At 61.0% G+C, this 14,763-nt stretch overlaps 1 protein-coding gene across 2 annotated transcripts in view; it reads left to right on the forward strand.

The window, feature by feature from the left end:
* TCF7L1 (transcription factor 7 like 1) overlaps positions 1-10,120 on the forward strand; it is a 15,989-nt gene extending 5,869 nt beyond the window's left edge. Inside the window, exons 4-12 of one of the 2 annotated variants that reach the window (XM_041479050.1) lie at positions 5,068-5,151; positions 5,381-5,508; positions 6,057-6,164; positions 6,413-6,496; positions 7,145-7,288; positions 7,376-7,535; positions 8,221-8,328; positions 8,921-9,005; positions 9,077-10,120. In XM_041479050.1, the coding sequence (XP_041334984.1) occupies positions 5,068-5,151; positions 5,381-5,508; positions 6,057-6,164; positions 6,413-6,496; positions 7,145-7,288; positions 7,376-7,535; positions 8,221-8,328; positions 8,921-9,005; positions 9,077-9,498 (1,323 nt within the window). In that variant the 3' untranslated portion in view covers positions 9,499-10,120. Of the gene's footprint in view, positions 1-5,067; positions 5,152-5,380; positions 5,509-6,056; positions 6,165-6,412; positions 6,497-7,144; positions 7,289-7,375; positions 7,536-8,220; positions 8,329-8,920; positions 9,006-9,073 lie in introns of both variants that reach the window. The other variant, XM_041479041.1, reaches the window with a different exon arrangement.
* The last annotated feature ends 4,643 nt before the right edge of the window (positions 10,121-14,763 follow it).

The following is a 14,763-nucleotide window of genomic DNA, read 5'->3' on the forward strand; positions in this document are numbered from 1 at the left end:
CATGGATCCCATCCCATGGATCCCATCCCATCCCATCCCACCCCATCCCTCCCATCCCATCCCATCCCATCCCATCCCATGGATCCCATCCCATGGATTCCATCCCATCCCACCCCATCCTATCCCATACCATGGATCCCATGGATCCCATCCCATGGATCCCATTCCATCCCATCCCATGGATCCCATCCCATGTATCCCATCCCATCCCACCCCATCCCTCCCACCCCTCCCACCTTTCTCCACACCACTTCTCCAGCAGATGCCACCGGTGTCCCCAGGGTGGGGACATGGGATCTGTGGGTGGGGATCAGGTTTGCACCAGTGCCACCTCTCCAAGCTCATCCCAAATTGAGGGGATTTTAGCTTATTTTTCATCTCCCAGCCACTCTTCCCAGCTTCCCATCCCAGCCCCACTGGCATTTCCCACCTGGTATCTGTGGCTGTGTTATGGGAATGGACAAACATCTGTTGTTAGCGTGTCACAAACCCTCACTGCCACCCCAAAATCCTTGTCCCCAGCTGGGACATCCTTTGCCTGGCCAGTGTCACCCAAAAAATGCCAGAAGGGAACGTGGTGATGTCTCCTGCATCAGCCCTGTATCAGCCTGTAGAAACCCTAAATCCTGATGGTAAAATAACTCAGGTCAGGAATTTTTGGGGTTCTCCCTGGGATGTGGGGGGTGCAGGAGACCCTCCCAAAAGTCTCCTGGCTGGAATTTGTCATCCTGGTGTTCATGGGCAACATCTGGAGGAGATTATTTGGCTGGGAAGCGGATGGATGGCGGGGGTGGGGGAGAGATTTATGTCTCAATGCCTGGGCTGTAAATCCAGCTGTAATTGGGATTTCTGCCTCCCCAGTTATCCCAGGGCAGCGGAATGCAGCAGCTGCAGGACGGGCTCTGTGGGGCTGGGATGCTCCTGGCTTTTCTCCCTCATTTTTGGCTTTGGGGTGGTTTGCTGGGGTGTGAAGGACACCCCGTCCTGCCTCAGGCCAGGTCCCCACTTTCCCCTGTTTCCCTTTTTTTCCCTGTTTTGGGCTTCCCCCAGTCCTCATTGGTGCCATCCCCATTGCAGCATCCCAGGGTGCAGCCCCAGACCCTTCTGCCAGGGCAGATTTGGGATTTTTTTCCCAACTTCTTACGCCCAAGCACAAAGTTTTAAGGAACTGGATGATGCATTGAGCCCAGAATCCCCATTCTTCTCAAAAATCCCGTTCCCTGTCACTCCTGGAGCCAAATTTGGGTGTTTTTTCTCCCAAACAAGCCAGTGACACTGCTCACAGCTGGATCTTGGGATGCCATGGGGCTGCAGTGGCCACTCCTGGAGAAAGATTTTGGGGCTCTCTGTTAAACTTCCTATTTTTCTGCCCTAATGCTTGGCCTGTCCTGTCTCACCTGGCGTGATTTTGGGATGAATTTTGGGGGAAAAGGGAGCAGAGGCAGCAGGGGGAAGGGCTGTTGGTTATCCTGCAGCTGTGTAAACAGGCTGGGAGTCTGGGGGTCTCTGGAGGGGCTCAGGGGACTTTGCAGAGCCCTGGGAATTTGGGCTGGAAAAGGGATTGGCATGAGGGTGGGTGACCATTCCCTGCCTCCTGTTCTGGGACAAAAGGATGGATGTTTAAATGCCTGTGGGGATCTTCCTGGGTGCCTGCAGCTCACCTGGGGGGTTTTGGGGTGGGGATGAAGCACTCCCATCCTGGGATCACCTGGATCTTCTCCACGGTGCTTCCTGTGGGATCATCTCTGGGCTGGAGCCTCTGCAGGCAAAGGGAAGAGGCAGACCTTGGCAAAATGGTCCCAAACAGACCTTTTGTGTCCCAAAATGAGGCCAGGGGGCACCAAGGCTTTGGTCCCAGCAGAGAGGAGCCTGTGCTGGCAGGGAGCAGTGGGACCAGTGCTGGAGTGTGCAGCATGTGGGGGATCCTGGGACACCTGGAATCCAGCCTGGAACACCCATTTCCCTCAGAAATCCCTTCTCACCTGCACTGGCACCAGGACAGGAGGGGCTGGGACACGCAGCTGGGTGATGGAATCCTGGGATAGGGTGACAAACCCCGCTGGGACACGGGACATCAGCACAGGGGTGGGACACAGCAGCGGGATGTGACACACGGGCACCTGCAGCCCTGGGACACCAGGATGTGCCACACCAGGACACACAGTGGGACACAGCCCCAGGCAGGGGCTCTTCCTCTTCCCAGGGAAAGCAGCACAGCTGGGCTGGTGCCTGTGCACGAGAGGAGGAGTGGAAATCCTCTGGTGAACGCCCCCGGTGGGACATCAGGGGATCCCCTGGCCCCTTCCTCGGGGGTCTGGGGGCTCCCAGGGGGATGGGCTCCAGCAGGGAAGGGGTTATCCCTGCTTTTAATTGGCTGGTAACGAGGAACCGGGGCTGGCTCTAATCTCTCTGGAATGTGACCGATTTTCAACTATTTTCCTCTTTTATTTTTTTGCTGCTGTTTCACAGCTCGGGTCCCCACTGGGGGGACAGTGGGGGCTGTGTCCCAGCTGGAGCCGAGGGATGGGGAGGAAAAGGAGGGGAGGGGGGGGTCATTTTTCCACATCACCACTGAACCGTTCACCAGCTCCCCCTGCTTTGTATATTTTGAAAGAGTCCCCCCTCTTCCTCCCCCTCCCTTCCCCTTTCCCTTCCTCAGGCTCCTGAAATGGCCTCGGAATGAGAATCAGCCTTTTATGCCCCAAACCTTCCCCCGGTGCCGTCCCCCTGCGCCGCCTGTCCCTGTCCCCCGGCGCCTTCTCCGCTTACAGGGCAGCCCAGAAAGCCCCTTTGTGGTGGGAGGGGGCTGGGCTGGGGCTGGGGGAGCCCCCTGGGCTGGGGGGCACCTCCTGCCCTGCCCTGGGCATGGTCCAAGGGGGGAGCACCGAGGGTCTCGTCCAGTGCTCGGAGTGGGGGTCTTGGCTGGGAACAGGTGGGGGTCCCCCAGTGCCACCCCAGTGTGGCTGCAGGAGTGGCCCTGGAGCTCTTGGGACATTGTGGCCGCCTTGGAGCTGTGGATGAGCTGGATCTGGAGGGTGCAGCAAAGCTGCCCCGTGGGGAACAGCTCCTTCATCCCAGTGAGCCTGGGGGACAGTGACCCTGGGGGACAGTGACAGCTGGCAGGTCACAGCCAGCCCACAGGGGACAGTGAGCCTGGGGGACAGTGACCCTGGGGGGGACAGTGAGCCTGGGGGACAGTGAGCTCATGGGTGACAGTGAGCCTGGGGTGACAGTGAGCCTGGGGGCACAGTGAGCCTGGGATGACAGTGAGGACATTGTGGCCGCCTTGGAGCTGTGGATGAGCTGGATCTGGAGGGTGCAGCAAAGCTGCCCCGTGGGGAACAGCTCCTTCATCCCAGTGAGCCTGGGGGACAGTGACCCTGGGGGACAGTGACAGCTGGCAGGTCACAGCCAGCCCACAGGGGACAGTGAGCCTGGGGGACAGTGACCCTGGGGGCACAGTGAGCCTGGGGGGGACAGTGAGCCTGGGGGACAGTGAGCTCATGGGTGACAGTGAGCCTGGGGTGACAGTGAGCCTGGGGGCACAGTGAGCCTGGGATGACAGTGACAGCTGGCAGGTCACAGCCAGCTCACAGGGGACAGCCTGAGAGGACAGTGAACCTGAGGGACAGTGAGCCCATGGGTGACAGTGAGCCTGGGGTGACAGTGACAGCTGGCAGGCTGCAGCCAGCCCACTGGGCTTCCTGGGTGCCTGCAGCTCACCTGGGGGGTTTTGGGGTGCCAGCCCACAGGGGACAGCCTGAGAGGACAGTGAACCTGAGGGACAGTGAGCCCATGGGTGACAGTGAGCCTGGGGGGACAGTGACAGCTGGCAGGTCATGGCCAGCCCACAGGGGACAGTGAGCCTGGGGGGGACAGTGATCTGGCAGGTCACAGCCAGCCCACAGGTGACAGCCAGCCCACGGGTGCTGTGGGTCTGCAGGTCAGGGTGAGCCCGGGCTCGCGGGGCCACCTGCATTCCAGGTGTGCTCTGGGTCCGAGGTGTCCCAGCTGTGCCAGCCCCTGCCAGGGGATGGATCCAGCCGTGGCACCTGGGGGATGCCCAAAGCCTCCCGAGGAGGTGCTGGAAGTGCTGATGCTGGATGGGATGGGGGTGCAGGAGGGGTGTGATGGACACAGGGGACAGCCAGAGGTGCTGCAGGGGACACTTTGGGGGTGACAGGAGGGTGACAAGGGGGAGGAACCCCCCAGCCCTGGAAGAGTTAACGCTCCCCCAAACTCCTGCTGGGTTTTTCCTCCAGCTGCCTCGGCTCAGGAAGGTTTGTGTTTGGGGAAATTCCTGCAGGCAGCTGCTCCAGCCACATTCCCACATTCTTCAGCCCTGGCATCTCCAGGGACCCTCCCTCCCTCCTGCTGTCTTGGGCAAATGCCTCTGTCCCCCCAAACACTGCACAAAGCCCCTTTATTTGGGGGTGCCAAGGGGACACCCCAGTGTCACAGCGAGATGTTAGCCCAGAAAGGGAGGAAAAACCCCAAAACCTCTTTGCCCGTGGGTCAGGGTGTCCTCGGCTGGCTGTGCAGGCGAGGCCAGGGAATGTTTTGGGGTCAGAGCGTTGTTTCTGAGCTAGGGAATATTTGGGGATTGGGGGGAATTCTGGGGCTGGGGAATCTTTTGGGGATAGGGTTTTTTGGAGGGCTGTAGGAATGTTTTGGGGCTGAATGGGATGTTGCAATGTTGGGGGTGCTTTGGGGCTCGGGGTGTTTTGGGATCAGGGGGTGCTTTGGGCCTGGGGGTGTCTTAGGGTCAGAGGGTGCTTTGGTGCTGGGGGTATTTTGGGGTCAGGAGATGCTTTGGGGCTGGGGGTGTTTTGGGATCAGGGGGTGCTTTGGGGCTGGGGATGTCTTAGGGTCAGGGGGTGCTTTGGGTCTGGGGATGTTTTGGGGTCAGAGGGTGCTTTGGGGCTGGGGTGTTTTGGGGTCAGAGGGTGTTTGGGGCCAGGGCTGGGGTGGTTTTGGGGCTGGGGGGGGATGTGTCAGGACTGGGGCAGGGTTTTGGGGCAGGGCTGTGCGGGGTTCCTGGAGGGCAGTGTGCCATCCCTCCCGCAGTACCTGCAGATGAAGTGGCCGCTGCTGGACGTGCCGGCCGGGGCCACGCTCAAGGACAGCCGCTCGCCCTCGCCCGCCCACCTGGTGAGAGCAGCCCCCAGCCCCGGGGGGAGTGGGTTCCCAGCACCCCCGTGGTCCTGCCAAGGATCCTTTCCCATTCCATGGGGAATCCAGGAGTGCTTTGGGCAAAGACCCCTTCACTGGGGCGCTTGCAGGGCTGGTGGGGCGCCCCTGGCCGTGCTGCCCCGCTGCCCAGGGGTGCTGCCCAGGGCTGCTCCCCTGGGGTGAGCCCTGCCACACGCTCTGCCCGCAGTCCAACAAGGTCCCCGTGGTGCAGCACGCCCACCACATGCACCCGCTGACGCCGCTCATCACCTACAGCAGCGAGCCCTTCCCGCCGGGGTCGCCGCCCGCACACCTCTCCCCAGAGATCGACCCCAAGGGAGCGGGGGGTGAAGAGAGCTGGGGGAGCAAGGGGAATGGGGCTGGGGGACACCTGGGGGAGCAGGGGGTGAGGGACACCCTCTGGGGGAGCAGGGGGAGCTGTGGGGAGTGGGCTGGGAACGGGGGACTCTCCCGTGGGTGCTGCCTCTGCCTCTCAGCCCAGTCTGGGAGGGGGCTGGGGGTGCAGGCAGGGACCAGGGGGGGTCCTTGCCCAGTGACAGCTCGGGCTGGGGTGTGGGGATCCCCCCAGGGCTCTGCTCTGGCTGTTTCAGCTCTGCCCAGCCTGGGTGATGGGAGGTGCTCAGAGAGGGAGCTGGGGTGCTCAAAGGGGGATCTGGGGTGCTCAGAGGGGGAGACGGGGTGCTCAGAGGGATGTGGGGTGCTCAGAGGGGGAGATGGGGTGCTCAGAGGAATGTGAGGTGCTCAGTGGGAAATGGGGTGCTCAAAGGGATCTGGGGTGCTCAGGGAAAAGGTGCTGGAGGGCAGGGGGGGCTCTGAGGCTGCCGTGCCCCTGTTCTGACCCCCCTCCTGCCTCCCTCTCCCCCCACAGGGATCCCACGGCCGCCGCACCCCCCCGAGCTGCCCCCCTACTACCCGCTGTCACCTGGAGCCGTGGGGCAGCTGCCACACCCGCTGGGCTGGCTGGTGCCACAGTAAGGACGGGCTGACCCTGGCATGGGGACCCTGGGAGGCTCACTGACACCCTCCTCCTCCTCCTCCTCCTGCTCTCTCCACTTCTCCTGCAGGCTCAGCAGGATGCTTCAGGCTCCTGGCGGGGTGGGAAGGGAGGGACTCCCTGCTGCTGGAAAATTTGGGAACCTTGCAGATGGAAATCAGCTGAAGACCACTCCGAGGAAGAGGAAAGGGATCTTTTTTCCCCCTGAAACTTGTGTTTTTGTAGGCAAGGACAGCCCGTGTACTCCATTCCTGCTGGTGGCTTCCGGCACCCGTATCCTGCCCTGGCCATGAACGCCTCCATGTCCAGGTGGGTCTCAGGAGGGCAGGGACCCTCAGGGCCACCCCGGGGCTGGCACTGGCTTTGGGACACCTGGCTGCACACAGAGCATGGGCACAGAGCGGTCCCAGGACACTGAAAATGCCCCCAGAGGGCGAGGCTGGTCCCCAGGGCTGGAGGAGTGGGACATCCCATGGGCTCAGGGCATTGCAGGGGCTGGACCAGTGTCACCATCTCAGAGCTGGGGTGGGATCTGGGGGCTTGCAGGTGGACTCAGGGTGTCCAGCGTGGCTTTGGGGAGTGCAGAGGATTTGGGGTTTCCAGGGTGGATTGGGGTTTCCAGGGTGCATTGGGGTTTCTAGAGTGGAATTGGGTTTCCAGGGTGGATTGGGGTTTCCAGGATGTATTTGGGGTTTCCAGGGTGGATTTGGGGTTTCTAGGGTAGATTGGGGTTTTCCAGTGAGGATTTGGGGTTTCCAGAGTGCATTGGGGTTTCCAGGGTGGACTGGGGCTCCAGCACAGTTTTGGGGTTTCCAGCGTGCCTTTGGGGTTCCAGCATGTTCCCAGCCTTTCCAGCTCGGCTGGGTTGAGGCAGGTGGTCTCTGAAGCCAGGAGGTTCTCGGGAGGGGGGCTCCTTGGCTGCCTGTGACCCCCCTCCTGCGTGTCCCCCCGCTGCAGTCTGATGTCCAGCCGCTTCTCCCCGCACATGGTCCCGCCGCCCGCGCACGGGCTGCACCCCTCGGGCATCCCCCACCCCACCATCGTCTCACCCATCGTCAAGCAGGAGCCCTCCCAGCCCAGCTCCAGCCCTGCAGGCAGCTCGTGAGTGGGGGCCGGGGGTCCTGGGGGTGGGGGCTGCTCCTGGGGAGGGGTCCTGACCCCCCCCCATCCCGCTCCTTGCCGTGGCAGGAAATCCCCCGTGGCAGTGAAGAAGGAGGAGGAGAAGAAGCCCCACATCAAGAAGCCTCTGAATGCCTTCATGCTGTACATGAAGGAGATGAGGGCCAAGGTGGTGGCCGAGTGCACGCTGAAGGAGAGCGCGGCCATCAACCAGATCCTGGGCCGGCGGGTACGGCGGGGACCCCCGGGACCCCTCAGAGCCCCTGGCTTCCCTCCCCCCTGTATCAAACCCCTCCCCTGGGCACTGCCAGCCCAGGGATCCCTCAGAGCCCCTGGCTTCCCTCTGCCCTGATCAGACCCCTCCCCTGGGCACTCCCAGCCCAGGACCCCCCAGAGCCCCTGGCTTCCCTCTGCCCTGTATCAGACCCCTTCCCTGGGCACTGCCAGCTTGGGGAGCCCTGGGACCCCTCAGAGCTCCTGGCTTCCCTCTGCCCTGATCAGACCCCTCCCCTGGGCACTGCCAGCTTGGGGAGCCCTAGGGAGCTGCTGGTGACCTGGGCTGTGGTGGGCAGCAGGTCCTCGGGGTCAGCAGAGTGGATTTGGAGATTGACAGTGAACCTGAGGGACAGTGAGCACTGACACCCTTATTCTTCCTGGATCTGGGGGTTCCCAGAGTGGCTCTGGGGTCTCCAGTGTGGATCTGGGGATTCCCAGCCTGGTTTTGGGGTTCCCAGAGTGGTTCTGGAGTATTCTTCCTGGATCTGGGGGTTCCCAGAGTGGCTCTGGGGTCTCCAGTGTGGATTTGGGGGTTCCTGGGGTGGCTTTCGGGTTCCCAGCATGGATCTGGGGGTTCCCAGCCTGGCTTTGGGGTTCCTGGGCTGGCTCCGGGGTCCCCAGCGTGCTCTGCCCCGCAGTGGCACTCGCTCTCGCGGGAGGAGCAGGCCAAGTACTACGAGCTGGCGCGGAAGGAGCGGCAGCTGCACTCGCAGCTCTACCCGACCTGGTCGGCGCGGGACAACTACGTACGTGTGGGCCCGGCCCTCCCGGGGCTGGCTGGGCTCGGGGGCAGAGTTTGGGGTGCTGGCTGTGCTCAGGGGACAGAATTCAAGGTGCTGGGGGGGCTGGCTGTGCTTGAGGGGCAGAATTTTGGGTGCTGGGCTCGGGGGCTGGCTGTGCTTCCTGTGGTCTGGCTTCTGGGATGGGCTGGCTGGGCTTGAGGGGCAGAATTTGGGGTGCTGGCTGTGCTCGGGGGCAGAATTTGGGGTGCTGGGAGGGAGCTGGTTGTGCATGGAGGGCAGAATTTGAGGTGCTGGCTGTGCTCGGGGGCAGAATTTGGGGTGCTGGGAGGAAGCTGGCTGTGCATGGAGGGCAGAATTCGGGGTGCTGGGGGGAGCTGGCTGTGCTTGGGGGCAGAGTTTGGTGTGCTGGGTGGGGCTGGCTGTGCATGGAGTGCAGAATTCGGGGTGCTGGCTGTGCTCGGGGGGCAGAATTCAGGCTGCCGGGGCCGTGGCTGACAGCGCCAAGCCCCTGCAGATACTCCGCCAGCCGCGTTCCTCACCGCAGCACCCCGTGGCGGGCAGCAGCCGCCGGAGGAGCTGAAACTCTCTTTTCCAGGGCAAGAAGAAGAAGCGGAAGCGCGAGAAGCTGGCCCAGCAGCAGCAGCAGCAGCAGCAGCAGCAGCAGAGCCACGACGCCGACAGTGAGTACCCCCCGCCCGGCCGCCCCCGCGCCGCGCCGCGCCCCTCACGGCCTGCCTGTCCCCCCCAGCAGGCTCGCTGCCCTCCCGGAGCAAGAAGCCCTGCGTGCCTTACCTGCCGGCCGAGAAGCCGTGCGCCAGCCCGGCCTCGTCCCACGGCAGCATGCTGGACTCGCCGGCCACGCCGTCGGCCGCGCTGGCCTCGCCCGCCGCGCCGGCCGCCACGCACTCGGAGCAGGCCCAGCCGCTCTCGCTCACCACCAAGCCCGAGGCCAGGGCCCAGCTCGCCGTCCTCGCCAGCAAAGCCTCCTCTTCCTCCTCCTCTTCCTCCTCCTCCTCCAGCCTCGGCAGCCCGCCCTCGCTGCTCTCCAGGCCTGTCCCCTTTGCCTCGGTGACCCCCACGGCCCTGCTGGCCGCCCCCCCCGGCTCCGTGCCGGCCGCCCTGGCCGTGCTGCAGACGCAGCCCCTGTCCCTGGTCACCAAACCTGCTGACTGAGGGACAGTCCTGCCCCCCCGTCCGCTTCCCCCACGCCCCCTCCCCGCTGTACATTGCAGAAGCCACAATCAAGATTCAAAAGCAGCCAAAATCATTATTGGTCAATATTTGACCCTTTCTGAACTCTTTGGAAGCAGACTCTGGAGGAAGGGGCTTTCTGCTCAGAGCTGCTGCCAGCAGTCGACCTAAAGACTGTTTTTATTAAAAAAAAGGAGAGAAAAAAAAAGGAAAAAAAAAATAATGGAATAGACCCTCCACAAGGTGCCGACGATGGGGGTCTCTGTGGGATGAGCTGAGTGCCCGTCGCTGCCGTGGGGCACGGGGATGAGCCCTGCACGGTGATGCCAGCACCAAACACGGCAGGAGTTGACTGGAACTGGCACTCCATCCCGGCTCCAGGAGCAGGAAGGCCTCCAGCTGCTCCCAAAATCCTGCTCCCGCGCCCAGCTCCGTCCTGGCAAGGAGCTGGCCCTGCCCCGGGGGTGCTGCTTCGTCGGTGCTGCTCCTGCCCGCGCTCGTGCTGGGGTGGGCAGGGTCTGGGGCTGAGCCCTGGGAGGGGTTGTGTTTTTATCACCTCAAAATCCTGTTATTTTTCACAAAAGGAAATAAAACTACAGCTGCAGCTCGTGGTGTGAGTGTGGTCTGTGTGGGAAGCGCTCGCCACTTTTCCTCTGCCACCTTCCTGGGAAATACCTCGGGATGGAATCCCAGTCCTGCTCCCGAGGTCCAGCCCCTCTGTCGATGGGCTCAGGGGGATTTTGGGGTGTCCACCAGCAGTGTACAGCTTGCTGGAGTTACCCAGGCATCAGGACATGGGGGGTTGGTGAACCAGTGCCCGAGAAGCCGGGGAGTGGGAGTTCCTGGTGTGTACTGGGTCCTCTGGGCCTGCTTCTTCCAAACCAGGGATGAAAAAGGACCAGCAGAAAACCAGCCTAATGGATTTTCAACCCATTTGGAGTCCTCAGTCAGTTCCATATTGGGTGTATCAGGACTCTTCCCTCTCCTGGTATTTCAGCAGGGAAAAAAAAACCAATTTTCCCCCTGGAACTCACGATTTTTGTTTCTGTTGCAGACTGGCTTGGAGCTGCACCTGCCTGGAGCTAATTTACGGGGTTCACAGTCCTGTTGCATTCCCCTCTGGAACTCCCTGCCCTGCCTGGCTGCTCTCCACCCTCACCCCTCCTGCATTTTGGGGAGCACGGTGTCCCCCATTCCCAGGTGTGGTGGTGGCTGAGCCCATCCCGTAGCTGCTGGGTCTGGTGGGACTTTGGTGCATTTGGGGCATCAGTGACACTTTTTCCTCCTGTCGTGACATTTCTCTTCTCCTTTCCAGTGCTGAGAAGCCACCAGGGAAGTATTTTTAAGGAAGTGGAGCAGCAGCAGGCACCAGTCTGCAGGTAGAGGGGAAAGGGAGCCTCACGGGGACTGAGGAGGATCTGTCTGTGTTTTCCAGATGTGCAGGATGTTGGCGTCCATATCTGCAGCAGAAAACACCTGGATTTGAGGATTTTCATACCAGAGCTGGGCAGAACTACAAAAACTCACACCTGAGCCAGGGCCAAGCCACAGGCACTGACGTGAGCCCTGGGGACACACCTGGGGCCGGCTCCAAAACCTTGAGAAAGCTCCTGATGCCTTTGCAAGCAGCAGTGGGACCTCCAGCAGGAGCATGGCTACTCTATCCAGCTCAGGACCACCATGTGAACAGCTGGAATTGCCAGCTTGGAACATCCAGAGCTGCCAGAGCCGAGCTGGGAGCCGCGAGCAGAGAGTGCAGCTCACAGAGGTGTTGGGTGCCACCAAATCCTCCGAGTGCCCTGAGCATCCCTACTGTGACCACACCCAGATCTGGGACGTGCTTCCATTCCACACTCCAAATTATTTTAGATTTCTTGCTTCCAGAGAGGAAAAAGCTGTGTGAATTCTGGGCTGGAGCAGGATTGCTCCTGGGGAGGAGCAGCCACGTGTCGTGCAGCTGGGGCAGAGGGGATTAGGGTGTCACCCAGAACGTGCGTGGCCGTGGCTTGAAAAGAGGCAAAACGGAGCTTTTTTGAGAGAAACTGTTCCAAGAAAGCAGTTTTTGGTGAGCAGCGCCTGGAGGACGCGCGGCCCCGCTCTCCCCAGCACCAGGAGCAGGCTGTGCACAAACAGCCCCTTGAATTGGATTTCATGGGACATTAGAGGCATGGAGAGACCTGTCACAAGGATTAAATCCGAGCCAGAGCCAGACAGCTTCAAACAGATGTTGGGCTTCAGCAGGAGAATATTCCTTTGTTTGACTCAGTGTTTTCCCATACGGAAAAGGAACATCTGTTCCAAAGCTTTCGGGGTGCTCTGGAGCTGGGGCAGGGTGGGATTATCCCTGCCAGGAGCAATTGGCCACCAAGCCCTGCTCCTGGGGAAGAAGGTGACACCAGGGGAGCAGTGCCCCAGCGCTGGGTGCCCAGTGGAACAGATGGAGGGATCCATGTCCCCGTCACGCCTGCAGCTGGGTGACAGTGCTGCATTCAGCGTGGCTGTCCACGGAAAATTGGGCCCTCTGGATTTCACTTGTCCCCTGGAATACTTCTGCAGGAGGTGTGTCTGCCCACGGGAGGGGACTGGAGCATGTTGTTCTTTAAGGTCCCTCCCAACCTGAACCATTCCGTGGTGCTAGAAGAGGAGAACTCTGGGGTTTGTCTTTGTTGTAGGAAAAAACCTGGACATCCTGCGGATTTCCATTGGGGACGATGTGACCAGGAGGTCTGGTGGCTCCACTGCTCAGCTTTGGACAAGTTTTGGGTGATGTTCCCCATGATTTAACTTGTCCTAAGAGCCAGGAGGTGAAATGGAGCCGGCAGCCCAGGATGTGGGGGGCCTGGGATAGTCCCCAGCAGTGGGAATGTGCCTCAAGGGGCTCCAGGAGAGCTGGGGAGGGACTGGGGACAAGGGATGGAGAGACAGGACACAGGGAATGGCTCCCACTGCCAGAGGGCAGGGCTGGATGGGAGATTGGGAATTGGGAATTGTTCCCTGTGAGGGTGTGAGGCCCTGGCACAGGGTGCCCAGAGCAGCTGGGGCTGCCCCTGGATCCCTGGCAGTGCCCAAGGCCAGGCTGGACAGGGCTGGGAGCACCTGGGACAGTGGGAGGTGTCCCTGCCATGGCAGGGGGGTGGAACGAGGTCACCTTTAAGATTCCATCCAGCCCCAAAGCGTTCCCTGAGCGCATGGAAAGGTCAGGGACCCTCCCCAGCTCTCCCCTGGCCACTGCCCCGTGGGTTCCTGGCCAGGGGCTGGGCCCAGAGCCTCGCTGGGGGCACCTGGGGAGCTCCTCCTGTCCCCAAAACACCATTCCTTCATCCCAGCCACCCCTCCCTTCCCAGCCCTGCCCCCCCGCAGGCTGGCCAGGCACTAATTGAAAAGCCTAATGAGGTCCCAGGGGTCTCCTGCAGAGATGGAGCTAATTAGGGGCTGCACCACGAGCTCCGAGGTTTCTTCAAACCTCTTTTTTTTCGGGGGCTGGAGGGGAGGGAGCGCCAGATGTCCGGGGTAAGGCTGCTGCTCCCGTCCTCAGGGCTCCTGCCAGAGCAGCTGGTGCAGAGGCAGTGGCTACACTTAATACATTTTAATTAGCATCATTAAATTCTTCCATTTGCTAATTGTTTCTGCTTTTGATCCTTTATCCTGCCCAGATTAGCCCTCGGGGGGAAGGGGGCGGGATGGGGGATGCAGACACGTCGGGCGAGGTGAGGACTTTATTATCCTGACACCAGGCCTTGGGACAGCACGGTAAAACACCCCAATTAGCGTTAATTAAGGCCAGATCCGCGTGTCCAGCCTGCTCAGGGAAAGAGCCGTCCCCAAAAAGTGAATCTGCAGGGGTTGGTGAGAGCAGAGGGCACCAGGAACGCCCCAAAAGTGGAGGTGGGATGCAGAGCCCTGCTCAGGTGAGAGCGTGCTCAGGTGTTGGGGTGTCCAGGAGCTGCACCCGTGGTCCTTGGGGGTCCCTCCCAGCCTGGGATACCCCAGGATCCATGATCCAGGATCCAGGAGGAGCAGCTGCCATCGGCCACCAGGTGAGGGGAGGTCAGTGCTTGTCTTCATTGTGTTGGATCCCAGCAGAAATGCTGGATCGGGGCCGTGCCAGCCTCATCCATGGGCAGAATTCCATCCCCAGGGGCACAAACTCAGCCTCATGCTCAATCCCTCTTGACTTCCAGGGGGTGGGTGAGGGCCAGGCGTGAGAAACAGCCCCAGTGCTCGGCTAAAATCCCAAAAAAGCCTGGGGCCAGCGGCTCTGATCTCCCTGGAAAGGCTGGCACGGGCAGGGCCGAGCAGCAGGGACGGCTGGAGCGTGCTGAACTGAGCTGGGAGTGCCCAGGGATTGGGAAAAGAGGAGAAAATCAGCCCCAATCCGCCGCACTCCAAGGCAGGATCATTCCCAGTCACCGTGTGGGACCCAGCTGGTTTCCGTGTGACGTTTTTCCTGTGTTTTAGGGTTAAATGGAGCGACTGCAGCGGGCTGGGCACCCATGGAAGAGTGATTCCTGCTGGAGACGGGATATTCAGCCTGGAGAAGGGAGATTTGACAGACTAAACCAGAGAATCTGAAAGAAGAGAACAGTTCTGGGTGTCTGCTGGCGGGCACAGCCAGTTTCCTGCTCTGGAACAGGACATGCCCGCTTGGGCCAAGAAAGGAAAACAGCAGGTTATCCAAAAAAATGAAACGGCATCTGAAAAATAGCAGGTTATCCGAAAAAAGTAAATAGAATCCGGAAAGGAACAGGGTAAACAAATAAATAATGAATACCCGAAAAATAGCGGGTTATCCAAAAGCAGCAGCTTCTCCAGAGCTGTGGAAAAGGAAAAGGAAAAGGAAAAGGAAAAGGAAAAGGAAAAGGAGCCCAGATTTCCTGCTGCCTGTCTTCACTGACTCCCCGCCCCGGGCTCTCAGGGCAGGGAAACAGACCCCAGACCGGCGGGTTTTGCCCCAAACCGGCGGGATTTACCCCAAATCTGTGGGTTTTACCCCAAATCTGTGGGTTTTACCCCAAAATGGGGCTGTGACCGCACAGGGTTGTGCTCGCCAGGGGGCGCCAACCGCCCCCCAAAGGCGCTCCCAAGCCCCGCCCCCAGCCGGAACAAGCCACGCCCCACCAGCGCGTCACGCCCACAACTCTACATTATCAAGCCCCGCCCCACACGCCGAGGCTCCGCCCAAACGCCCAAACCCCGCCCCGTCGCGCTCAGTCTCCGCCCCCTCTCGGCCGTTCTCGCTCCCCGCCG

The sequence above is a fragment of the Pyrgilauda ruficollis genome, unplaced genomic scaffold, assembly GCF_017590135.1.
Source record: "Pyrgilauda ruficollis isolate IOZ18807 unplaced genomic scaffold, ASM1759013v1 scaffold113, whole genome shotgun sequence".
Taxonomy (NCBI): Eukaryota; Metazoa; Chordata; class Aves; order Passeriformes; family Passeridae; genus Pyrgilauda; species Pyrgilauda ruficollis.